A 27,537-nucleotide genomic window follows, 5' to 3' on the forward strand; every position below is an offset into this window, starting at 1 on the left:
ACGGAAGGTTTTCAAACGGAAACTGGGTAGCCATCTCTCTTGGATAGTTTAGACACAAAAAATCCTGTATCTTGCCAGGGGGTTAGACTAGATGTCCCCTGCGGTCCCGTCTAACCCTGTGGTTCTAGGATTCTATTACATAATACGAATATTCAGGAAAGAGATGCATATTGGACCACAAGACTTCCATTCCAGGTTAGGCATTGATTATTGGCACAATACATTTAGCAAGCTGCTTCCAGCAGTAATCAGTACCTGACATGTCAAGAATGTAACCTTACTGCCAAACTCCTCAAAACACGTATTATCAGAATAAATGCGGGGCAGGAGGCTGTAGAATGGCTAATGAACTGGTTACTGCTGGGAAAGATCCAGAGGAGGACACTCAAGTATTTTTTCAGCTGAATCATAGAATATCAGGGTTGGAAGGGACCTCAGGAGGTCATCTAGTCCAACCCCCTGCTCAAAGCAGGACCGATCCCCAATTAAATCATCCCAATAGAATCACAGAATAAAATAGGCCACTTGAAGGGAGTGTGATGGGACAGACAGCAAAGACAGGTGAAATGCCTACAAACAGATCAGAACTACTTATGAATTTTTCTACAGAATTCTAAAACAGTTTTCTTTTTTGAGACGGGGGGAGGCATGTCTGGCCACAACCACAGAGCCGCTGGATAAGCACTCCAATATGGCTGTTCTTCAACAGAAATTTGTAGGTCTCAGAATCAATCTACGCCCTTTTTTGGCATGCAATATATATTGTTGCAATTTGTAATCTGTGTCTAACTACTGATAATTACAAATCCCAAACTTTTTCCTATTCTTGCCTCCCAGATGGTGCTTTCATGACTTAGATGCTCTGCGTATTGAAAAGTGCAAGGCAGACCCTGAGGAAAGGGGATAAAGGACTCCCTACCATGATAAGCAATTAATGCTCCTCCTCTTCCTATGAGGTCTGTTTGATACAATGCCTATATGATGAAATGTTAAGACATAGGTAGGAAAAAAACATTTTTTAAATATGAGTGGCATGAGTCAGTCATCCAAATGCAATAATTCAATATAAAACTAAGTGGTGGAGAGAGACAGTTGGAGTTTCCATAAAACACAGGATTCTGCCCTTTGCATAATCCCAGCTCTTACATGCCCCAATACCAGTTGCCCCACTAAGGTACAAAGGGATAGAGAAGCATAACTGCATCTTTAGTACATAAAAAGGCTTCAAAGATTAATATTACACACTTGGCCAAGGTTTAAGATGGGAGAAGCCTAGGAAGAGGCGTTTAGGTTTGGCACTCTATACTGAGTAAGTGAAAGAAAACATTAAGCCAAAAAATTGCCAAATATTTACTCAAAAGCAGCGGTGATACTGTTTTAGACAAGTAATGCAAAGACACAGTTATCTTCTTTGATGGCTGTGAAACACACTCCCTCAGGTCTGTTCTGAGATGCTGCACAAAGTCTAGGGCTTGTGCCACAGACAGATGGCCCTTTCGTTATTTTTCATGTTGTTAATATGTTGACAGTAAAGCCCTAGTGGATGAAATGCACATGCGTCCAAAACCAGCACTTCTGCTTCCTCTTTTAACTTCACTGTATTGAATAATCATCTCAATAGTGTACAACATGCACTCTCCCACACCCCTCTCTCTCAAATATACTGCCACTACTGCTATACACTTTGTGCCATTAAATACCCTTGGGACATTTTTCAGCACTAGAGGTAACCCACAAAGGACTGAAAGCACAGCCTGCTACTAACCCAGCAGAGGCATTTTCCATTTGATTGACGCATTTGGATGTGAATGCAAGGCACATCTGCAGACACTACCCAGTTCCTTAGTTTTGTTACATGCAAAACTTGCTGCAAAGTCTGAATAATGCAATGGGTTGCCACTGATTAATGTGGGAAGTTGTTACACTTAATGGTGAGACCCTAAAAAATTAGTCCTTGTTATGGCTGTTCCAGTGGATGGCTTGGATGTATAGATTGTAATGAAATGGAACATTCTTGGAAGTCCAGTGAAAAGAACAGATTTGCCATCAATACTGACTCTTTAACGGAAGTGACAGTTTTAAAAAATGTATTCTGAGTAAACAGATAATATGGTAACTTAAGTCTACGGCAATTGTGACCTCAAGGCATCAATGCTGTATTAAATATATGTCCAAGTATTTCCACCTCTAAAAACAATGGAGGAAGTTAGTTGGCGTATGATGATCTTATGGATGGAAATGGTCCTGTTAATGCTAGCAATTAACTAAGTTTTTGCTGTTGCTTCAGTTTTTGGGAATGGTGAAAGTCCAGTGAATCCCTAAATTTCTAGCAAGTACTGAGTATTTCAGATTTCATCAACAGGAGTAAGAGGTAGCTTAACATTTGATGGACTATTGTGAAAAACGTTGTCTGAGACAGTTCTTTACAAAACCATAATCTGAGCCTTCTCTCTCCTTATACCTTGGTACACTTCAGCTTTAAAGGAAAGAAGAACTCTGCTGTGTGTCATTTATTTCTTGAGGTTTGGAAACAGCAAACTGAGGAAGACCATGCAGATCCATTTATTTGGGAATTCCTGCAGTCTTTTTCTGTTCTAAAGACAGACTTTTTAAATCCAGGCAGAGATGTCCATCTCTTAGAAACCTGAGTTGAGAGGGGCAATGGTTTTTGCACTTGCTTTATGAACAGCTCTCTTTGTTTGTGGGATTTGTAGATTTGAACTCTATCTACTGACTACACGTGTCTAGGTGCAACACTACCAAGATGTTCCCGCGGCCACTATCCGTACTTTCAGCCACTTTTGAGCTGGAATTTTTACAATAGAGCAACTTAAGCCAAAGTCTGAATGATACACTCTTTAATTACAAAGGACTGAATTCTTAACTGCTCTGTCGATGCACAAGGCTCAAATGCTACAAACACAATACCCTTCTGCTGCGTTGGGGACAAAATGTGTGGAAAACTGTGCATGGGGACTCCACAGTCTCAAAGTTGCCACAGAACTCATTTTTGCAGCAATCTTTCACAGGGAAATGTGATTGGGGGTAAATGTGTCACCCACAATGGGGTCAAGACCAGTGGGTAAAAAACACAGATTGCATCCTCCTGGCTCAGACCCTGCTAAATGGTTGCTAGTCTCCCATATACTTTGCTGCAGTTGGCTGTGGGTTGTCTACATGTGTCCAGGTCCTAGAACAAGTCACGACTGAAGATTCCTTCTCGGATCCCCACCTTGTTTCAACTCTATTTTGAGTGAACTAAGTCCTTTCCTTTGGGTTTTGCTAGCTTACAGGGCTGTATCCCATGGGAGTTTACTCCTGCCAGGTGTGGTTAGCTCTGTTTGCGGGATGGAAAACTGTTCTGGTGTTGGGGTTGTTCTATCAAACTTTAAACAAAGGTAATAGATTCATAGATTCTAAAGTCTGCGGGGACCACTGAGATAGTCTCATCTCAACTCCTGCCTAACAAAGGCCGTAGGAATTTCCTGAATTAATTTCTGTTTGGACTAGAGCATTTTGTTTACAAAAAACATCCAATCCTGATTTAAAAGTTTCCAGTGATGGAAAATCCAGCACAGGCCTTGGTAAATTGTTCCAATGGATAATTACTCTCACTGTTGAAAATTTGTGCCTTAATTCTAATCTGAATTTGTCTAGCTTTAACTTCCAGCCATTGGATCTTGTTATATCTTTGACAATTTAAAGACTGCCATTTTAATTATGTACCATTCTAATTTCTTACTCAAAATGTTGTGTGATGCCAAATCAAACACCTTACAGAAGTCTATTGCATCAACACTATTACCTTTATCAGCCAAACTTGTAATCTCATCAAAAAAAGGTATCCAGTTTATTTGACAAGATCTATTTTTCATAAAACCATGCTGATTGGCATTAATTATATTACCCTTCTTTAATTCTTTATTAATCAAGTCCTGTATCCATTATTTTGCCTGGAATCAATGTTAGGCAGGTAGGTCTACAATTACCTGGATCACCCTGCTTTCTCTTTTTAAAATGTTAGCTATCCTTTAGTCCTCTGGAACTTCCACAGTGTTCCAAGATTTATTGAAAATCAACATTAATGGCTGAGATAGCTCATTGGCCACCTCTTTTAATACTCTTGGTTGCAAGTCACCCAGTTCTGCTAAGTTAAAAATGTCTAGCTTTAGTAGCTGCAGTTTAACACCATTCTTAATTGCTGTTGGAAAGGAAATTAATTCATCATCATTATCTGATATGAATATTGTGACAGGGTCAGGCCAGATGGCCAGAGGAGAGTGACAGATGGCAGATATATTAGCCCCAGGTTGAGTAGGTCCCTTTTCCTTGGGTAAGACAACAGGGAAGGTTCCAGAACAATCAGGAACTTTCTGGAAACAATTAAGACAGACAGGCTGGTTAGAACACCTGCAGCCAATCAAGAAGCTGCTAGAATCAATTAAGGCTGGCTAAACAGGGCACCTGAGTTTAAAAAGGACCTCACTTCAACAGTGTGAGTCAACAGTGTGCACTTGTTGCCAAGAAGGCCAATGGCATTTTGGGATGTATAAGTAGGGGCATAGCCAGCAGATCGAGGGACGTCATTCCCCTCTATTCGACATTGGTGAGGCCTCATCTGGAGTACTCTGTCCAGTTTTGGGCCCCACACTACAAGAAGGGTGCGGAAAAATTGGAGAGAGTCCAGTGAAGGGCAACAAAAATGATTAGGGATCTGGAACACATGACTTACGAGGAGAGGCTGAGGGAACTGGGATTGTTTAGTCTGCGGAAGAGAAGAATGAGGGGGGATTTCATAGCTGCTTTCAACTACCTGACAGGTGGTTCCGAAGAGGATGGTTCTAGACTATTCTCAGTGGTAGAAGAGGACAGGACAAGGAGTAATGGTCTCAAGTTGCAGTGGGGGAGGTTTAGGTTGGATATTAGGAAAAACTTCTTCACTAGGAAGGTGGTGAAACACTGGAATGCATTACCTAGGGAGGTGGTAGAATCTCTTTCCTTAGAAGTTTTTAAGGTCAGGCTTTTGAGCAGGGGGTTGGACTAGATGACCTCCTGAGGTCCCTTCCAACCCTGATATTCTATGATTCAGTTTGTGGTGTGTGTGAGGAGCTGGGAGCAAGAGGCACTCGGAGCTGAGAGTGAGAACATGTACTGTTGGAGGACTGAGGAGTACAAGCATTATCAGACACCAGGAGGAAGGTCCTAGGGTGAGGATAAAGAAGGTGTTGGGAAGAGGCCATGGGGAAGTAGCCCAGGGAGTTGTAGCTGTTGCACAGCTGCTCCAGGAGGCACTCTAGACAGCTGCATTCCAAAGGGCCCTGGGCTGGAACCTGGAGTAGAGGGTGGGCTCGGGTTCCCCCCAAACCTCCCAACTCCTGGTCAGACACAGGAGCAATTGACCTGGACGGTGGGTCATGAAAACGGCAAAAACCGAGGTGAGCAAATCTGCCAATAAACGCAAGACCCACCAAGGTAGAGGAGGAACTTCGTCACAGTATATTATTAATATGATTCGAACACTTCCATCTTTTATGCTTTATTATTGACCATTCTACCCCATCCATCTAATAATGGACCAATACCATTGTTAGTATTCATTTTGTTCCTAATAGTCTTAAAAAGCTTCTTCTCTTCGTCCTGAACTCCACTGGCCATAATTTTGTTTGTCCCCTTTTGCTTCCCTTATCAATTTTCTACAATTCGTAATTTTTTGATTTACACATTCATTACTACCAACTTCCACTTCCTTGTTTACAGTATTTTATTTTTTCACTTCCCCTCTAAGCCAGGTTAATTTTTTTTATCCACTGTGGTCTTCTCTCTTGATTGTGACTTTTTGGGCCTCAAGAACATTTTAACACTTCCCAATTATCATTCACTTTTTCTGTTTAAATTTTTTCTCCCAAATGTTTTGGCTCATAATTATTTTCAACTTTGTGAAATAAACTCTTTTAAAGCACCAAGTATATATAGATATATATTACTGGTTTGGACTTTATTCTGTTTATAGATAACAAATGTGACCAATAATTTCAACATTTCCTTTGTCGAAGGTTCTGATAATTACAGTCTGAAATCCTAGATTGAGCAATGACAGAACAAACTACAGGAATAAGTGTTGGTGTGTCATACTATCAGCAGATTTATCAATACATCTTAAAACAGATGACTTGCACCTTAGAGCTATTCTTAGGCAGACCGCTTTGTACTATCTGAGAACTATTGCCAAGATTGTGATTGCTGCTCAATATGAATGAAATAGGGCTGATGACTAATGCTTCTATTATATATATATTGGATTATTGCAGTTGCCTATTTTCTAGGGTCCCCCCGCCCCCAAGGATACACCTTGTCCAGAGTGTAGCAGATTTCTTAATAGGTACATGTTTGTCACAATACAGCCCTCCAATCTAGAAATCTTTACATTGGCTCCAAGTAAAGTTGTGCACCAATTTTAAAGTTCTTCATTTAACATTTAAGTCTGCTGGGGGGTAGCCCTAGCTAACCTGATTGACTTTTAACTGCCTTATGTCCCCATACCATTCCATATGAGGCTTGAAACTCCTTGAAAACAACACACCCTGCTCTGTTTGTGATGCTGTAAAACACAACTACTGTGGCTAAGTGGACATGTAAGACAGTTAGGAGGGAAGAAAGGAGTGTTTGGGTGAATACTATCCATAGGATTTAGAAAAGGATGAACCTAAAGCTTTCAAGACACTTGGAATGCAGATTTTCTATCAATATTGTTTCTCATTGTAAAATTTCCCCCGGACATATTTCACAGCAAAGTTAATAAGACAACACCTGCTTTGTGTGGCTACAGGTGCAGAGCTGCACCTGTTGTGTAAGGATACTGACAGTCAAAATATATATCAAGGAACTGATCCTGTAAGGTGTTAAATGCCCTCAATTCCCATTGAAGCCAACATACGTTTAGGGTGCTCATCATCCTGGAAAATTGTTCCCTAATGAAGAAATTATATGAAACTCAAGAAGAGACATTAAGTTACAGGTTAGAAACCATCAATTTTTTCTGTATGAAAACTGGTTGTTAAATGGCCTGGAAAGTTGGCTGGGGAGGGGGAATTTCTAATCAGATGGCACTGCTTCAAGACATGGCTTTGGGACTTCTTCTATGGTACTTTAATATATACCTATCCCAATGTCAGAACAATTGGGAGTACCAAATCCTGTCAATTTGAAATAGTCTGGCTGACTAAAGTGGAGACACTGAACATTTCAGCAATATTCCACGCCACACCCACAGGAGAACTTAACATGTTTTTAAAAATTAGCCTAAGGTATTTCTTCTTTTTTTATCTGTTCCAGATCATTTTACAGTGGCATCCAATTATTTTTAACAATGCTGCAAGATCACCCATATTTAATTAGCACTGTTCTTTCTACAGTGTTAGCGTGAGTCTTTTTAGCTCATTCCTCCAACCACACACCACAGTGAAGATAAGTATATGTATAAGATGGATACATTTAACATTTAGCCAGAGACTACTGAGACTTACATATCCATAATGTCCTTTCTGGGAGCAGTTGTAACAGTACACCAATGCAGAATGCTCAGAATACGAACTGGACTTCTTGATTGATCCTGGTCTGGTCTGCAATATGGAAAACAGGTGAGAATTAGGTCTAGTGAATTCCAAATGTTTAAAATAATCTAAACAAAAAGCTGTCTAAATCAACAGCATTCCAGCTGCAAGCAAGAAGCTTGGAAAAAGGAGCAAGTTGCTCATGTAATATTACAGAACAAATTAAACCTTGATCACCAAAATCAAGTGGGATAGGAAACTTCAGTGTCCGTTCCATACAGCCATTTTATTTCGACTCTCAGTGCAGGAAAGTAGGCTGCTGATTTCTCGCTCTCTTTTTTGCAGATGTCCCACTATCCTCAGGGAACAACCAGGGCCATCAGATATTACATCCACCAGCTGGATAGAAGCATTTTTGTGTATTGCAAAACGAGTCCCTCCCAGCAGGACTCACTTAAGGCAATATGGGGAAGGTCTTCTGAGAGAGATACACAGCCTAAATCTACCACACTCCTATTTCCTCTCACTCTCCACCTCCCCTGCCCCCTTCCCCTAGTCACTGAACAGAATCTGCCAATGTCAATTTTCAAGTCACTAGTGGATCTGAATCTGCACCAAACACCAAATTAAATTATTGTGTTTGCTGTTTGAAGTCAGAACTGCTTTTTAACGCAAAGAAAGTTTTGGAACACTAAGCTGAACTCAATGGGTCAGGCAGATTTATTTTTTAAATCCAGAGCCAATAAATAATAACTTTGCTCAGAGTACCACCACATACATTTTGAACGGAGTGTGTGAGCACACATGTTCTAGGTTATATACACACACTTATTCAATAGAAAACAATAAAAAATAAAACCTTTGTTTAATCAGAGTTAGCATATCCGCCGAGGAAGGGGGATGGAATAAAGGTTCTATGAAAACCGGTCAAAACAGAATCCAATTAATTTAAAGGTCCACATATTTTCCTTTATTATTCATTCTAGTGGAACACAGGAAAATGTGTGTGATTTCAAAGAATTCATCAATTTTTTTTTAAATATCAGTCTGTTATTGCAAGGGATGCTTTTTTCTTTTAAACCTCTCATTGTGTTTACATCCCATTAATACTTCTAATGCAACTGTATATTCTTTCTTTACAGAGGAATTATAGTGATGCTTGTAAAACAGACAGAAACTACAGGATTATTCCTTGATCATCTTTTATGCATCTGATCACATTTTTGGTAGGACAGGACAAGCTTGTTTCACCACATTTTGAACCCATATGGCTTTAAAAGCGCACTTCAGATTCATGTAACTCAGTTCACATTTCATTCACTACATGCTGTGAATGAAGGATCAGAGAAGGGACATGTACAATGAAAAACAGTATAAACATGGCGCAAAAATCAGAGAGAATGAAAACCAGTGTTTGTGACAAAAGGAGCACACAGACAAAAAGAGAAAATCTCATAAAACAACAGATATATATTCTGTCTCTCTCTGTAGATAGATATGGAGCTAGTAATGTGTTCAGGCCACTCACGTGTGCCAGCCTAGCTTTTTGGACATTCTTTCTACTACATAGAACAGGCTAAAACCCCCTCCCCCATATTTAATTTACATGAAAAAAAAATTCATAAATTCAAACTGTTTTTGAATAGGAGGTGTGCAAAGCCTTCAACCCTAGTAGGTTTGGCCAGCTCCCGTTTTTGGATCCCATACTCTGTCACTCACGGGAAATAAAGTTGCATAGGTTCTAATACAGAGTTCCTTAGAAGCAGACATAAATTAAATAATCTGGATCCTTCTTCCTCTGCCTTTATACAGAATTTTGTATGTATGAAATCCATTTTCTAGGCTTATGTCAATTGCAGCTCACATTGTGATGCGACCAAGAAACTGCAACAGGTCACTATCTCTGGTTACTTCAGTCACCACTTGTCTACTAGAGACAGCTCTTCATCTAGAATATCTGTGGAATGTATCTGTCAAGGGAAGATCAACTGAATTATATTACAAATGACTCTATATTTCTATTAAGCCTTAAAGGGTTATATTTCAATTGGAGAAATTTGATTAAATGGTCTTATTCTTATAGTTTGTCATGTATTTGGAATGCGAAATTGCAACTGTGACACATCAGACACACATATATGTTAACCTCAAAGTATCTGTTACAATGTTAGTCGGGTTTTTCACCTTGAACTGTCAAATGGTGTTACACGGATTCAGCCAATAAAACAATTTAGACTACTAGTGTTGTATGTATTTAAAATCTCTATTAAAATGTAAATGATGCTTAAAACAATATAACTTTCTTTTGAAAAAGAAAAATCAGGGTCTCTTCTCTCCTGAGATATGATTTGTTAAATAAACACCAGATTTAAGGATCAGAATGATACTGCTAGCATAGAATTTATCATGTCTGCCAGTGATAATGCTAGTAATTTATATGACTGAATGAATAAATAAAAAGTACTTATAGACTCCTTCACTCTAATCCAGTAGTTAAATCTTACAGTTCAAGATAAAAGTAATCCTCCCAGCTCATAAATTATGTGTGTACTTCTGTAGTTTGTGTCTTTTCTTCTATTTAAAGATGGGTCAACACTAGCACTTGAAGTTCTTAGCAGTTACAGCCTCTAACAGCTCTCCTCAGAAGTTCATGTACTGCTGACTTGCCTGATAAACCTCTGGATGTTAATCTGAATAACACTTTGAGTTGAAAACTTTAATTACTATGATAAATGTTATCTGCATGCTATCTTTTAACCAACTATAGTACACTATGCTACTAAGAAAAGAGGATGGCACTCTGAATAGGTCTTACCTCATTAGAAAACAATTGTACATCAGAACTCGGTAGTGGAAACAGAGGGATGTTAAGCTTTTCTTATTGTACTGTACAAGGTCTAACAAGAATCCTTGAGAGTATTCACTGCATTAGGAATGTATGCTCAAGTGACATGAAAAAAGCTCCACACAACATTCCCTTGTGTTTAGCAAATAGAAAAGGTCAGATTTAAGGAGACAAATTAAACTGAATACTTACAGTTCAGATTACAACTATACACATCTCTGCGGCTTTCCAAAAGCCAAACACAAGGGGAACCTGTATGTTTTTAAGCCCTCTATTTTATTATTATTTAAGGTTTAAAAAAGCATCTAAGGACTCCAATCCAATGGGTACAAAATAAAGCATTCATGAAAGTAGCTCCTCTATGTTATTTTTTTTGTTACAAACATTTAAATAATCTATATTTGTACGGTGATATCTAGGAGATTACTTCACTATCAATATATAGAAGTAATAACCTGGTAGATAGCATTACCTATGAAAGGTCCATCCCATCTGCTATTCTTGCTGAAAGCTTTTCATGCACCAGTAAACTCAGTAAATATCAGAAGATAAAGCATAAGCCTACCACGCCATGGATTTACTCCTAATGTCTCCTCAAAGTGCAGCCCGATGCAACGATTACAAATGATTTTTCTTCTAATGTCATTTTACATAACCCTTTTTTCTGCATGAGTAGTTAGTGCGGAATGAATGAATGAATGCCATTAAAACAGTTAATCATTATCTGGGACACTGGCCTTCCTCCCTTCTCAACCAGGAATCTCCATGACAAAGGCCAAGAGATCAAAATGCCAGGGCTGCCTCAGTGGCCTATTTCTGACAGTAATTTTTTATGCAAATTGGCCTGCTGGGCAGCTCTCTCTGTGACCTTGAGCTGCCCTTATCTAAACTGACTTTGATCCAATGAGGGTTTGCTTATATGAAGCTCATTACTACCTAGGATATGCAATCTGACTAAATCTCACTAATTAAAGAGAATCGTCCAGTCTCAGTTTTATATTATATGCATGTGTGCGATTACACACACACAGAACCAAAACTACACTAGAATACGCTATGTGAATTGAACATTGCATTTTTGACAAGTACAGTATATTCATTCCACTGTCAAGCACATAATGTCACTTTTAAAGGAAAATACAGTGCTTAACTGCATACTCCATAACACCGATTTATACAAACACACATATCAAACTTGAATAATGCATAGAACTGCGATGATTAAATAAAGTTTAGACCTGACACTTACAAAGTCCTTCCAAGCCCCATTATTCTGTAATAAACTGCATGAAAACATATTTTAAAATACGGGATTCCCACTTGATTATCAGAGAGAACCCCATCCAAACAACCAAGTCTACTATGATCCACAAATACCTAATGGAATGATTTTGACAGTTGAGTAAAATGTGAAAAGTTTCAACTGCCTATTAATAACCTTGAGCTGAAACCAAGGTCACTGTCTCCTTACACAGATCAGTTTTTACCAGCCACCATTCTTCCTCTGTTTTAGACTAATGCCTATTTTCATGAGTACACTAAACAACCCTGTAGGTTGAGTCCACTTTAGTACCCAACCCACAAACTCTCTGGAAACTATCTGTACAGCTTATCCTATATAACGGCCCACTGCAAGTTTTCTTGTACGACCACTGAAGCATCTGGTACTGGCCTCTGCTGGTCACAGAATACTGGGACTAGATGGGATGATCCGGTATGGCAATTGCTATGTTTCCATCTCAATGGCAGATTCCATTTTCTGCTGCTATTCCTTACTTCATTCTACTGAGAGTGTATTTTCTCTCTCTAGTGCTCAACAATTAAACTGGTAATTAATCAGACAAAAACCTTCATCTAGGCAACACGAATGATCCTGCAGTCCTTACTCAGGCAAACCTCCTATCGAAGTCAATGCGTGTTTTGCATGAGGACTGCGGCTGTAGGCCCTAAATGTGTGACTCAAAAAGACAAGTAAGGAAATGTGAAACTGAGGGTGGAACTCATTTACATCAGTGCTGCTACGTCTGCTTTCTGAGACCAGGGCATGATGGTCTGACTGTATCATCACATACCACAGATGTCACTACAGTTAGGCAAAACACAACAAGGGAAGTGACACAACAACTGCATTACTGTAAGAGCATATTTCATTTCTCTTTAAAAACAGATCATAATCTATTTATATTTTAGCAGAAGAAATAGCAACTATGGGTCATTCCCCTGCATTCAAAACTGCCCGTAACAGCTAACATGTAATGTTGTAATTATACGAAGATTTTTTTTTAAACCATGTCATGTACCCAGTAGACTTCCACTCCACTGGGTAATTCCTTAATTAGGCAGATTTTTGAAACGTGTATTATGTACACAACAGACCGGAACGTCTCCTTTAGAGTATTCCTAGTCTATCGCGTGATTGCATCATTAAGTCGCACATGCTACGTAGTAAAAATCCTTATGAAAATTCATGAAAAAAATGTACAGAGCATATTTAGTATGCAGGTGAAGTACATAACTTAAATATTTTGGCTTAAAAATCTCACAGCCACCAAAGCAATTAGACTATTTTAGTGGACCAATTCCTTGCCAAATTTATTTCTTACATTTTAGCCATTTTAAAACTGTACACATCCAAAAATTCATTTGCTCAAATCAACCAACCATTATTTTTTTCTTTTTTAAATTGCACATGGCTTGTGACCTCTTCTCACAAGTTATACTTTGTGAATGAGTATATTTAGGTGTGTTTATAACCTCAGAAAAATAGGCTACATAACAGAAACAATGAAATAAGTGTTACTAAAGCAGAGTGAATTATGCAGTTATATTTTCTCTAATCAATACCTAGTAAGTCACAAATCAATGGCTAGATTTTTTTTTTTAATTGGATAGTCTGGAAAAGCAAACACTTGCAAATAACCACAAGAAAAAATGTAACTTGTTCAATCCACAATACAAGGGGTAAGACATGATAGTCTTCTACAGAAGTAGACATTTATACAATGCATTTTAAATAGATGCAAATGGCAGCTACAATTCACTGTGTGAAAAGATGAAACCAAGAGACAAAAACTAGAAAATTATACATATGAAAGAAATGAATGTAATCTTTTGATACTCTTACGAGTAGGGAAAAATACTAAATATTAATTTAGGATGTCGCTTCTGTAAAATGGACAAAAAAAGTCTTCAGTGAGTTCAGAACAATGAATATATGCAAGATAGTATGGATAACAGCAATTCGCTCCCTGAATGCTCCAACGTCTTCCTGGCTTAAAAAGCATCCCAATTTTCTCCAAAGGTGGTGGCGTTTATTCACTGGTCCATGGCTAATTTTACACGGAATGCAAAACGTTATTTAAATAGGGTGGTGCATTACATTTCAACTATTTCCTATGGAGCTCTCAATCTACAGACCGATCTTTCCTCTATTTTAATTTTAAAGTAAGTTAGCAAAAGCTTCCTTCTGAATCCCCAGAGACTACCTCTATAGTGACACAAATGCACAAATTTATGACAGTAACATAAATGCTCCTCTGAAGTAATGTGCAACATTAAGTGAAATCGTTTCCTGGAAGATATTATAGGGATCTATATTTTATTTGCCATCTTAAACATATCTGGGTCTTTATGACCGTATTTTTAAAATGCATTTCCTTTTTATATTTCTTGGTGCAAATGGACTGCATAAATAAGCAATGTGCTATGAGGCTTCAGACTAGCCGATAAACCCTTTCAATTTTCATGCCAGCTTCTTCTTTTGTAATTCAAATCTGGCTGGAAACTGGCAGCTCTGAAAACTGAAACAAGCACTGCCACAAATACCTTGTAATGCTATCGACCTTGTCTGCCCATGCAGTGAGAAAGGGGGATGCATATGTGTCTGCAGTCATCCAGATAACACAACTCATTTTTGGAGGGGGGGGGAAGGCGGGAGAGGGGGGCATAACAGAAGCCAGCCCCGGACTGTGCACCAAAAGCAGTCATTACCAGGCGAGCTGGAGAATAAGTCTCTTCAAAATACACAGCGCATTTAAAAACCATATACAGGGCTCAGCCACTGCTTTCATTACCAATTTTAATTTAGCTCCTTCAGTTTGCCAGCCAGATAAACTCTTTAGTGCTGTTTTTTAATCTATTTGCCACATTTTCTGTTTAAGATTATAGTAATATGGGGCAGGAGAAGGAATCACTCTTAGAGGAAATAAAGAAATAGATCCGCTTATCAGCACCCATCAGAAAGTTCATTAATCAGCCAGGCTTTGTGCCCCCTAAATTGAAAGGTTAAATAATCCTCTCAGGAATATTTCTAGGCACCTCCACCAATTGTCCGGAGAGGAGCTGCCATTCACAGCACTCTGGATCGGTGACAGGGTATTTTACTACTGTTTGGACCCCAAACAATGACGGACAAATGGCCTGGCTTACAAAGAAACCTTTTAGTACAAGGATGGAAAAGGACCACAAGCTTTGATGTGGTGGGGGGGGGAAGGAGGAAAGGAGGGGGGAGGGAGAGGGAGGAGACATATATGGATCCCGGTATATTTATTTGAATGTTTATTAGTGTAGCTATCAAATACATTTATAGGCAGGCATACACACACACAATATATATATATACACACACATATACACACACACACACACATAATATGCACTCACACTACTAAGAATATGTATGTTTACACAAGCATTTGTGCATTAATCTGAACACAAACATTTCCAATGCTTGTAAAATTAGGAGTTGAACAGAACTAAAGCTTGGTTATATTTATTAGCTAATACACTAGGGAGCTAAACAAACCCCAAGGTTTTAATTTTTACTGTCATTCTAAATGATTTACAGCTTCCTTTTTTTTTTTTTTTCCTTCTCAACTATATCTGGCCTACTGGAACACCCTTAACCACGACTAAAGTTTTTTCCAAAAAGGAATTATTTCTTTAAAATATGGCAGAATATGAAAACCAAGCCTATTATGGTAGTACTTGAATACAACTGAATCTGAGAGAATGTGTTTCAGTCCCTTATAGCTGTGTTTTTGGAGTGTTATCTTGACATCAGATACTCAGGAGGAACAAATTATAAGTAAAGATTCCTATTTTAACGATATATCAACTAGCTGTCAATCTGTATTGCCTTTGATTGTATTGATGAGTGAATGCATACAGTACATTTAAATAATCGGACTATTAAAAAGACAAGGTCATTTCCTTATACCTTGGGCACCGGCACATGACCAGTATGATTACTAACTATCCAAGTTAACGTTCATTTGGCAGGAAGCAGCGTCTATAATTTGATAGCTACATCCCTTAGGCATTCCCCCTTTAAAGATACCATATATAACCCAGACAGAAACTTTGTAATTATTTTTATTTGCCTATGCAATGAACTCCTCATAACTATAAATTTGATACACGCAGCGAAGATAATCCCTGGTCAAACAAATTCAAACCAATCTTTACATGAACTTCTTTGAAACTTCATATGGGGTTCAAATGTCTTTCTTATATACCCATTTCTATTGAAGAAGTCTAAATACCTGTAGCTAGATTTTACTTTGTAACATGATTTGGGGCATTTCTTAAAACAAAGCAGAAAATATTTTAATTTCCTCCAACACCAATTAAATAAATACCCCAGGCAGTAATCATGTCCCCAAATCATCCTTCTGAAAACTTCTATGCCCGCTGCCTCTCTCTCTAACACCCCTGTACCACCATCAGAAAAGCAGCATCAGTGGGATCGCATTTAACCAGGTTCTCTGAGCTGCCCATCAAAAAGTCAAACTGAAACCATACACCACTGTCAAATTCAGTATATCTAAATAAATAGAATAATTTAAATTCAATCTCTTTACAGACAGAAAATAATATAATCCCTAACATTTTAGAGCCATTATGGCAATCTTCTGTTTCCAAGAAATCCAATGCTATATCGCTGGTTATTTAAAATGCCACGGCAACAATTTACTAATAGAATTAACAGCACTGTCAAGACCTAAAACAAAGCAAGACGCCATGTACAGTCAGCATTGTCAGCTAAATAACTATAGTATGAGAATTTATCATAGGTACAGTTATATAGAACAAAATGATTAGAATCTACTGCAGATGCACAGATGAGGTACTAATGGAGAATATCCCATTCAAGTAGATATAGACCAAACTGCAAAATCAAACGAGTAATTAAAAAAACATTTGTAGAGACCTGGTGGTGGCGGAAACAAACAGCCAATGGTAGCAATGTCATGGGCTGTTTAAACTTGAAGCACTGCCAAAGTAAAGGAAAATATATTGTATAACTATGCACATTTGAGAGTTACAGTCATGGCTTTTTGGAATAAATTTACTATACATTACAAACAAAATTAACATACTAAAATAAGTTAAAAGATGAAGGTCTAACTTCAATCCACAGAAGCCAAAAAATTCAGAGCCAAGAGACTTCTTACTTTGTCATACATATTTATTTTAACACGTGCTCAATCAGATCACCCACTGTTCTGAGACTTCTCTAATACTGAAGTAAAATGGTGCCTATTCAGCCTGGAACTAAGCTCTTTAACTCTTAATATATGGAGCTTGGGGTTATATTTTAATCACTTTTATGTTTTTCTTTTTAATTAAAACAAAACCAAGGTAAATCTGTCAGAGATAGTAACTTCTTCATTGACATGACAGGCCATACCTAGATGTGGTGGTGGTATTATTGACACGACAGACCGCTCGGAAATAAGTCAATAAATATTTTTAGGGAATCAATCTGTAGATGATTAACATGATCAAGCATAACTTTAGAAAGTTATGGTCTAAAGTATTTGAGTTCTTAGCTGCTCCTTAATACATGGTTCATTGACAAGATAAACTCACAGGTCCTAAACAGCAATTATGGTCTATACATGACTAGTAAAAGAGAGTTAAATACACATATTAATTGGTGCAATACACCATATCCTCTTCTTCTGGGTCACTGAATACTCACTGACTTTTTAACATGCAGATTATTTATATGATATAGTGCAATAGTTTTAAATGATACTAAAACATACCATTTACAGACCATTACTCAGTGGACAACTGACAAGCAAAGGAGCCATTATTATTATGACAGGCAGACTCAAAATTCTTATGAATCAGAACAGGATGTCCTTGTTTGAGTTAGCAGTTTACATCTTTAAACTTTTGTTTTAATTTTGCAATATTCAAAGGCATTTATCCACTTAAAACAGAAAAATGCAAATATTTTAAATTGAAAATATTTATACCTAGATTTTATATAAAACCAATGTAAAACCACAACATATTTTTTGTTTTTTCATACAGAAAGCTTAGACACAACCTCATATATTTTAACCAAATTTAGTAAACTTTGTTTCTGCGCTCACAGCTTGTATGTCAAGATTCAACGAACATACATTTACAGTAACGTAGATAACTTAAAGCATGAAAATGTACACCTACACTTTACTGTAGGTGAACTGAATAGAATTATTACATACTCTCTCAGACTAAAGACTGTAAACATAAAATGCAGCAAATCTGACACTAATCTTCCACCCTATTTATTTTACTGTTCAAATCATTAATACTTGTCAGCATAGAAATTAGCTAAATGAATGCTTAAATGTACCTTTTTTATTTTTAAAAAACAAAACAAGTGAAAGTAATCACCAGCACCATAAACATTACAGAAATGATAGCACATGTTAATACTTTTAGTTAAATGAAACTGCTGGTGGTTATATGAGGGAGAAGGCTTTTGACAATAAGATCTAAACATTAATCATTCTTTTTTCTACTTAAGGAACTATTTATTCAATAATTCCAGTGCATCACAAAAATAATGTGTGATGAAAAGAGATTAACACAGGGCAGTTTAGCCTTTAAGAACACAGAGATTCCTACTCCAGTTTTTAGTAAATATTTGGGGTACTTGTCATCCTTTCCCAGTTGTGTGAATGCCCTACCATTGGGATCATTGACAGTTGCATGCATTGTACAACAGCCTTCAGAATAAAAAGGTGTTATTGTTAATTGAAATAAAAATACATTAATTTCACCCCTCGTAAAGCCAGTATCCTAGTCTCCCACCCCACAGAAAGTACAGAGTTCCTTAAATATCTTTATTATGCATTCAGAAGACGCATGGAAGTCTCAGACGTACTGAAGGATGTATCTTAACAAATGGAAATAGTTCAAGGGGCTACTGTCCATAGGTGCACAGAAGTTAAAAACGAAAAGGGTCTGATGAGATCAGTCCATCCGTCTCTTCCGCCATGGTGTAGGACTGTTTCCTACAGTACATCAAACCACAACTTATAATCAAGGCTTAAGCTGTACCACATCACTCCCCTACCCTAATCCGTACCATCACCTAGTTTCAGCATAAAATGTTATAGAAAATATTCAGAAAATAACTCTTATGGTTAAATGGTTCAAATAAATGACAGTTCATTATTGTGGCACTTGCAGGTTCATATTCCAACAAGGTTAACTTTCACAGGCTCTAACAACAGTTCAGAATTCTTAGAGTGCTTTAGCAAAGCACACAGTGGACAAAGCATACGGCCAGATTCTCAGCTGCTGTAAACTGACAGTGCTCCACTGAACAGCTAGGACAATTTACATCAGCTGAGGATCCGGCACTAGGTATAGAAAAACATTAGGAACAGCATCAGCAGCTACTCCTCAAACAAACATAGTAACATGGGTACCACTTAAATATATCTGCAATTGGAATTTTCTACTCTGTCTTTACTAGTAAAAACAAAACCTGATTATTGTGTACTTCAATTATTTCCCCTTATAAGCAGTTAGCTGCATCTAGTTCTAAAATTATATTTTCCTGAGAAGGTAAGTATGTAAATAATACATGTTTGTAGACAATCAAAAGTTTAACATGATCTTTTTTATTATTTATGAAGATCATTCATTTTGCCTATAATACTTTAAATGCAGTTTAAAGTAAAAACTGGAAAACACTCAATCATTTTAACAATCAATCTCACCCACACCTGTAGTATATATTTTGGACTCATTATACAGTTAAAGTCACTTTCTGTAGAGTGATCTAACTGCTAATTTATATCTCAAAGCTATCAGGGTAGCCTTTTGTATACTTTGGCTATTTGGAAATAAGACCAGCCCTAAGAGTTCCCTACTGTGACAGCAGTAAATGTACTCTGAATGAACCTTGCAAAGGAGTCACAAGTAAGGAAGAAATAGCCATTAATAGGAAAACAATACTATATACTGCAAAACAAAAACTAAAGGAAAAAAGTTTCTATTTTAGCTAATAAATCTGACAAACCAAACCACTCCTGACTGATTTTTAAAATTTTTTTAATTAAAATAATGGAACACTTATGAAGCATAATACCTTCATGGAAACATCTGCCAAAGGTCACACACATGTAAAAGCAGGCGGGATGAAATTTTCATAAACATTTGATAATTAAAAAAAGTAACTCTACCAATTATTATTAAAGGGTTGGAACTTCTTTGTCCTAAACTAAACATGTTTCAGCATAAATTTTTAAGCCATGTGAGAACTTCACGCAACCCAAACATCATAAACCACTTTTTCCTAAGTGCAGATGCTCTTGTTTTTCCATTGCACAGAACATCACAAAGTCATCCTTATTTCAAATTCAAATGCCTTGCAATTCTGGGTTATCTTCACTGTAAATCATCCAGTAAAATGGCTATGTGAGTTTTGACATACAACTTGTGATGGGATGCCGTGTCTCTCCGAAGTATGTGAAAAATATACAACCTATGTCCAACAAAAGTAATATATTTACAGTATTTTCTTAAAAAAGAAGACGACACTGATCAGTTGGTGACGTAATATAATTTACATAATCTTTACAAAGTTACTGCTCTAGAAACCTTAGGTCAGGTAATTCCAGAGGAGTTGATACTGTAGTCATGTCCCAAGAGCCTCAAATAATCCCATCCACGAGTCAGAGAGCAGCAAGACTGGAGAGTAGCAAGACTTAATCTCTGCACCAAAATACTTTTTTCCAACCTTCATCTGCACAAAACCTACAAAGCCTTCTCTAGTTTCCAAATTTCCCAACTCTCAAGCTTAAATATTTTTTCACAAACACTATATTTTAAAAACTCTTTCTGAAAGTCACATTTTTAAGGATTTGAATTGATTTGAGGCTAGACTGCTTACATTTTTATTTCAGAAAAAAGGTGGCAGGCCATGCAGAATTGTAATAATGGCACACAAAGAAATCAGAGTGCAAAATTTAAACACAAAAGATGTATTGTCCCTTCATGTCTTTTACGCACACAGGCCAAAACAGCGAATTTCTGGTTCACCTTTTTTTATGTAAGTGGATTAAAAGTAAGATTAACAAACTGTCAAAAAATGTGTTAAATGATAGCCTCAGCTGGTTAAAAATTCTGATGGCTGTAAAACTCTGTTGGTGGCCATCTTGGACTAGGGGTTGTAATATAAATGAAACTAGCAGAGACAGGAGATGGGGGAGGGGACCCTTACTGCTTGAACACTGGAAGAGGAAGGGAGGTATTATCAAGGAGGAGCTATCATGGAAAGAACCCTCCTAAAAACAGCAGGAATTTTTTTTAAAGTATATCTACACATCTGGAAAATACATTAAAAAACAAGAAAGAAACTATGTTTTGTCCATCGGCTGGGATTTACCTTTCCTTAGTCTTTCTACATGTATTTCCTGAAGAAGGCCATATTGGTGTTTGAAAGATTAATTTCTGTTTCTTTATTGTATGTAGATTTTATTCTTGGATTGAGCTTGCTATATGCTTCAGTGTATGAATGAATTAGATTACAATATGCTATGATAAAGTATAACGTACGTAGTCAGAAAAAAATGAAATTATACAACGTGAACGCAAATTTTATTTTATGCCAAAACATTATAGTGGCTGTCCATGTCTTTCCCGGTGCTTAATGTCTTGTGCCCCATATCAGGTGAATATAGGATACATTTTGTCCCATTTTTCAGCTTGAATCATGAAGATACAAATACGTGCTTTTGTACCTTAAACAAAATATTGTGGGTTATTTAAAAATAAGCTTCGTCCTACATTTTTCAGTTATCCCTTATTTGACTGAAAGGTAAATGCTCCATTAAAAAATACGCACACACGCTATACCCACAAACACCCACTATACCGACACACACAGAGCCGAATCCCACTCATTTTACTTACTTTAGTAGACCCCCTAAACCAGGGGTTCTCAACCAAGGGTACACAGAGGTTTTCCAGGGGGTACATCAACTCATCTAGATATTTCCCTAGTTTTACAACAGGCTATGTATAAAGCACTAGCGAAGTCAGTACAAACTAAAATTTCATACAGACAGTGACGTGTTTATGCTGCTCTATATATTATACATTGAAATGTAAGTACAATATTTATTTAAATAGATTAATTTTATATGGTAAAAATGAGAAAGTAAGCAATTTTTCAATAATAGCTTGCTGTGGCACTTTTGTTTATTTATGTCTGATTTTGTAAGCAAGTAATTTTTAAGTGAGGTGAAACTTGCGGTTCACAAGACAAATCAGACTCCTGAAAGGGGTACAGTAGTCTGGAAAGGTTGAGAGCCACGACACTAAGCTATTCATAGATTTACAGATTCCAAGGCCAAAAGGGACCATTGTGATAATCTAAGCTGACCTATATAGCACGGATCAGGGAACTTCTCCAAAATAATTTCTGGAGAAGATTTAAAAAAAAAATAATCCAATCTTGATTTTAAAATTGTCAGTGATGGAGACCCACCATGACCCTTGATAAATTGTTCCAATGGTTAATTACTCTTGATATTCAAAATGTTTGCATTATTTCCACTCCGAATTTGTCTAGCTTCTACTGCCAGCCACTGGATTGCCTTTCTCTGCCACAGTGAAGGTGAACTGGATTCAGCCCAAAGCCACACGCATGTAGATACATATAAAGTGCTGTGGCATTTTTTTCAGAAGTATTCTACAGCAGTAGTTATCTTCTGAAGTGGGTAACATTGCTGTGTAATAACAGGGCTACTTGCTATTATTATTTGTTTAAGGCAGCGCTCATATAGTGTTCAAGGAATTTTCTAGACTCTCCAGAAGGCCTAGTCTCGGTCCCAAGCACTTCACAATCTAAGGATACAGTCTATACAGTCAAGATTGAGTACAAATCTGTTTGGTGTTTTTGTAGGTGTGGGGGTCTCCAAGAAGTGCAAAGTTACCTAAAAGGGGAACTGCCATGAGGAAAAAAGAAAGCTGATCAGATTAAATATACAATGCATTTTTAGGTCAAACAACAAAGCTGAAGAAAATTATCCAAAAATGTTAGTTAGAAGATAAACCCGGTTTGTCACGAGAGCAGGTCCACTAACTTCAGTATGCACTATTTTTGCAACTAAACTGGGAAGGATTTTTCCTAGGCCTGTATCTGTCCGGAGCAAAATATTCTACAAACACATACACAATTCTAGTTTGGGTCGTGAGTAGTTTATAAACAGAAATGAAAAATAACAGGAACATAGAATTTAGAAAGAGGCTAATATTCTTAAAATGAATTGCTATGACTGAAAGTGCTCTTTACTAGTCCTGATATGAAAGAGATGAGAGCGATGGTACGTTCTTTGCATCAGAGACTGCATCTTTCTGAGTATTTGTAGCTCATCTTGCACAACCAGGCCACCAATCCCAATAATAAAATCATACAACCATAATAAAATCATAAACGACAATATTATTTCTTCAGTCAGAGTTATAGGTAGGTTTTCTAAGTCCCAGGGACAATGCACTGTGGGAATGAACTTGTCTCAGGGGCCCTTAAAAATTCTTTTTTTGTAGGACTGTGATTCTTCATATTCTAACATTATTTATATCTGGCCAAAATATTGTAAAATTATTTTTACTGGATTTTGAAAATCAACTTCTTGTATTATTACCCTACTACTATGAGTTCATAATAACAAGTTTGCTAACTGTAGAACTGTGTATCTGACTATCATTTATTGCATGCAGGAAACAATGAGGGAAAAAAACCCATAAAAATATGTTGACAACTTTATTTTATCTTTTCTGAAAAAAGAAGAAATATACAGAAGAGGCACAATGAAAATTATTTAATCACATTTTAAATCATCATCAAAACTGGTCATTAAATATTATGCTAATTCACAATCTGTAATGTGATTAATGTTTTGGTGACTGACTGATTTTACAGAGTAATTCTAGTTATAGTTGAAAGGAATTTCCAGAACCTAACCTTGCCCAGTTATAAAACTTTGATTATCACAGAGCCTTTAAATTTAAGCTTCATTAATATGATTTGTCTGTTTTTTTCTGACAAGGAACAAACTAAAATATTCTGCTCATCATTCTTTTTGCCATTTCAACTGCCTCTTAAAATATCTGAAATTCTAACAAAAAGAAGCTGCCAGCAAGACATTTCTGACAATTATTACAAAGTTTTTTTAGTGTTTCGAAATTTCCAACCGTAAGAGTTTAAACTAAAACCTAACACCAACCATAACAGTAGGAATAGAATTATTATGTACTCATTGTTCCTACTGAAGCTACACTGAAGTGCAAGAACTACTATGAGTCAATAGATGGCAGTCCACCTCTTAGAAAAGAGACAGATAATGAATAAAATCATCAAAAGCGTCACAAAGAGACAACAATTGGGTTCTGTTGTTTTAAACAAGCTTTCAGAGTCATTAATTAGGAACATTTAAAGAATGTATGTGCATTTAAACACAATTTTTATATGGACTTTTGGCAAAGCGGTATGATAGAAGTGGTTTTAAAAGTTCATAAACATGACACATATTTGTATAAAATATAACCGTTGCTCTGCTTGGGTTGATGTCTATATATGTTATGCACATTATCAGTTTACAATTTTCCCAAATTCAGTTTGAACCCAGTTGTTAATTTGCTATATATATTGTTAAGGTGTGAAAAAACCTGAATCTAACATCAGTACATATACCTGTGAAGATACATGCATATTCTCCAAAAATAATAAATGCAAGTATATTTCTTCTCTTGCATTATTTGTTTAGAAATCTGTATTTATAGCAAACTATGATGGAATTGTAAATTGAAGACTGTAGTTAAACAGTGGAATGCCTATTTGAGAGCAAGCAACTTCTACCTTTTAGTCATACTTATGTAAAAGAAATAGACAACAACTCTATTCTAACACAACAGTTTCAGCATCATCTGTGGATATTATTTGCTTCTGTTGCAGTTTAGATCTAGAGAGAATTCTTAAGTGAAAAAAGAAAAGTTGACCCTGACATGTTTAAGTAGTTTAAATAATATAGGTTCTCTTGAACTATAGCCTCTATTTTAAACATCAACTATGTCTGTTGTCAACGGAAGTTTTAAAAAAAGTATAATCTGATTATGCTTCAATTAATGTAGTTGTCAAAATTGATCTTCACATGAAAGATGCTATGCAAAATATCATCGTAAATTAAATACCTGGATAATTTATAGTACTAAATAGTAAAGGCATTTATAAGAAACAAGGTAGGGACTAAATATTTAGTAATGAAATAGGAAATATTTATATGCATGTATATTTGATCACATTTCAAAATATTCTCTCACAAGCAGAGAGTACCCCAAAGCAATATTTTTCCAAATTAATTAATTTTTCCAATATGACATTTCCACGCATAGCTTCAAAAATGTTAAAGTAGATCTTCTGTTGGTGGATATTATTAATTTCACACCATTGAAAGTATAAAGTAAAAATACATTCCCTGAAAATTAGTTGGCTACAATTCTTCATGGTGAAACAGCTGGGATTGCTTGTCAATGACTGCCAGGAAGAATCTGATTTTAGCCTTTTAAAAAGTAAGAATTTTTTGTAGTGTTGATTATAACTCTGAGTAATTGTTCAATGTCCAAAACAGGCCCGAACGACAAAATATATTTTGACATATTAGCTGAAACCTAATTCATCATCACATTATTGCATAAATACATCTAAGTTCCATAAGGGATCTAACAAACCATTTTAACACTTCCTTTTCTGGAGTATAAAAAATTATAAAGGATTGAATCTTTTCTTTTGAGTATCTTTAAATAAATAAAGCAAACAACAATATAAAGTGAATGCAACTAAACCTATTCTTATTACATCATCTTTAATCTGGTAATTTAAGAGCAAAGAAAATATTCATATAGAAATGGAGATTTCCAAAGTGAAAGTGTTTAAAAAAAACCCCTAAGCACAGGAAAGATTTTCAACAGAGTGTATCCTTTACTATTAAAATTAGCTGCTAAAACAGAAAAGAGAAAGTTCCAACATGTTGAAAAGGCATATGGAACAGATTTTAAAGTACATCCTATAGCAGTATTCCCTTACTGGAAAGAAAAACCTCAAAACCACAGCACAACCAAAAGTACCGGACAAACTTTTCTGCTTTGTTTAATCATACAAGGATGACAGTGGTTATAAAGTTATTCCAGTTAAACACACATTTTCCTTATGTTGAAAAGAAGTCATAGGCAAGGCCTAATTTTTTATACATAAATGTGTGTATATATAAATAGTATTTAAGGTTTGTAGTGTAGATCAATTAGACACTATTCTAAACAAGTTAAATATTGTTTTCAGACTTCACATTAGTTAATGTAGGTGCAGTTTGTTTAAATTTTCCCTACGTTTTGCATACAAAAAATTTAAAAACTGAATAATTTATTTGTAGTGTGTAGTAGTTATTTTTATAACTAAAGACCAACTAACCAGGTGCCAAAGAAGAAGTGGCAGTTGATTTCTTCTTTAAGAATCATTTACAAAGATTTCAAAGTTTATTTCTAAAATTCACATTCCATTCTCTAGGTAATGTTCTTTAATTCAAAGTTAAAGAAACTGCCTTGTAATATATGGGGATTTGACAACCAAATCTGGGAAACACTGAGACAGGAATACTGTTATACCCCAGTATAAAATTAAACTTTTTTTTTGCAATGTATACACTAAATGCAGTTATGGAGAGGAAAGTGATAGGATGCAGTCATTAAATTATGCTAGTAGTAAAAACAATCAGAACTTCTAAGAACGCATAAAAAGGGACAGTGTATTATTGCAGTCTCCAGTTCAAAAACTCTTCAGATGTTTATTATCTTCCTGAAGAAGATGCTTGTCTATATTTTATGGTCAGCAGTTCACAGAAGAGTAAATAGGTTGGGTGTGCAAGAAAATAAAAAAGGTGTCTCTACTTACTGTTAGGTGATACTGCCTCCATATTTCTGGGCAAGCCTGGAAAATAAAAATATTGATCAGCTGGGAGCATGAAACAAGGTGCTTTACAGCCTGTTGGTTTTGGCATAACACAGTATCCACCGGTGTCGGTCACAGGAAAATAAGAAGCTTAACTGAAAGGGTCTGCATTTCAGCTTCAAAAACCTGGCTAGACAGTTTAATTGAATTTTACACTGGTTTAACACACTCCCTGCCATTGTCAGAAAGCCAGTAACAGTTTTCTCTCTCCCTTTCTTCTCTTAAGGTTAGAAGTTTTGGAGACTAACATGTTCTTAACTGTCATAACTATTATTACTATGAAACAAACCCAAACACAGCACACTAAAATTCTGCATGTAGGGTATAGAATGTGTTTTGTAACATTTGAAACCTACATAATGTTTCGGAAATTAATTCAGCAGTTACTTTGCTTTACTACAGAAGTGAATTTAAAATTATGTTGCTATTTTTGTACATGTCTGAATCCTAATCAAAATATAATTGTTACAAGTAATAATCCTCAGTAGCCTAATGTCAGATGAGATGTAAACAAGGAGCATAACAGATTGCTTTAATGCTTCTATTTTTACAATGGCTTGCTGTCTCCTGTTTTGATCTTTGCCCATCTTGTTCACAAACTTCAAAGCATAGTCCATGGTAAAAACTATATATAAAGTAGATTTTCTATAACAGCAATTTAACAGCAGACTTGAAGAAAGCACAGAACGTGCGAGAGAGGAAATGTGAAACTTTTTTCTTTAAAAAAAATTAAAATGTATTGAGAATCAATGAGACATGGCTGCTAAATATTTTCCGAATATTCGCTAATATTTTTATAAAATTTACAATGGCTTTTCTGATTCTGATTTTATACACATATC

The 27,537-nt window shown here is 36.3% G+C and overlaps 1 protein-coding gene across 3 annotated transcripts in view; it reads right to left on the reverse strand.

Moving 5' to 3' along the window:
* Positions 1 to 27,537, reverse strand: part of ZCCHC7 (zinc finger CCHC-type containing 7) — a 163,784-nt gene that overhangs the window by 12,145 nt on the left and 124,102 nt on the right. For all 3 annotated transcript variants that reach the window (XM_073345741.2, XM_073345740.2, XM_073345739.2), the window contains exons 6-7: positions 26,639 to 26,674; positions 7,524 to 7,619 (exon numbers count right to left, since the gene is read on the reverse strand). In XM_073345741.2, coding sequence (XP_073201842.1) covers positions 7,524 to 7,619; positions 26,639 to 26,674 — 132 coding nt within the window. The remainder of the gene's footprint in view (positions 1 to 7,523; positions 7,620 to 26,638; positions 26,675 to 27,537) is intronic.

Source organism: Lepidochelys kempii, chromosome 5 (assembly GCF_965140285.1).
Source record: "Lepidochelys kempii isolate rLepKem1 chromosome 5, rLepKem1.hap1, whole genome shotgun sequence".
NCBI lineage: Eukaryota > Metazoa > Chordata > Testudines > Cheloniidae > Lepidochelys > Lepidochelys kempii.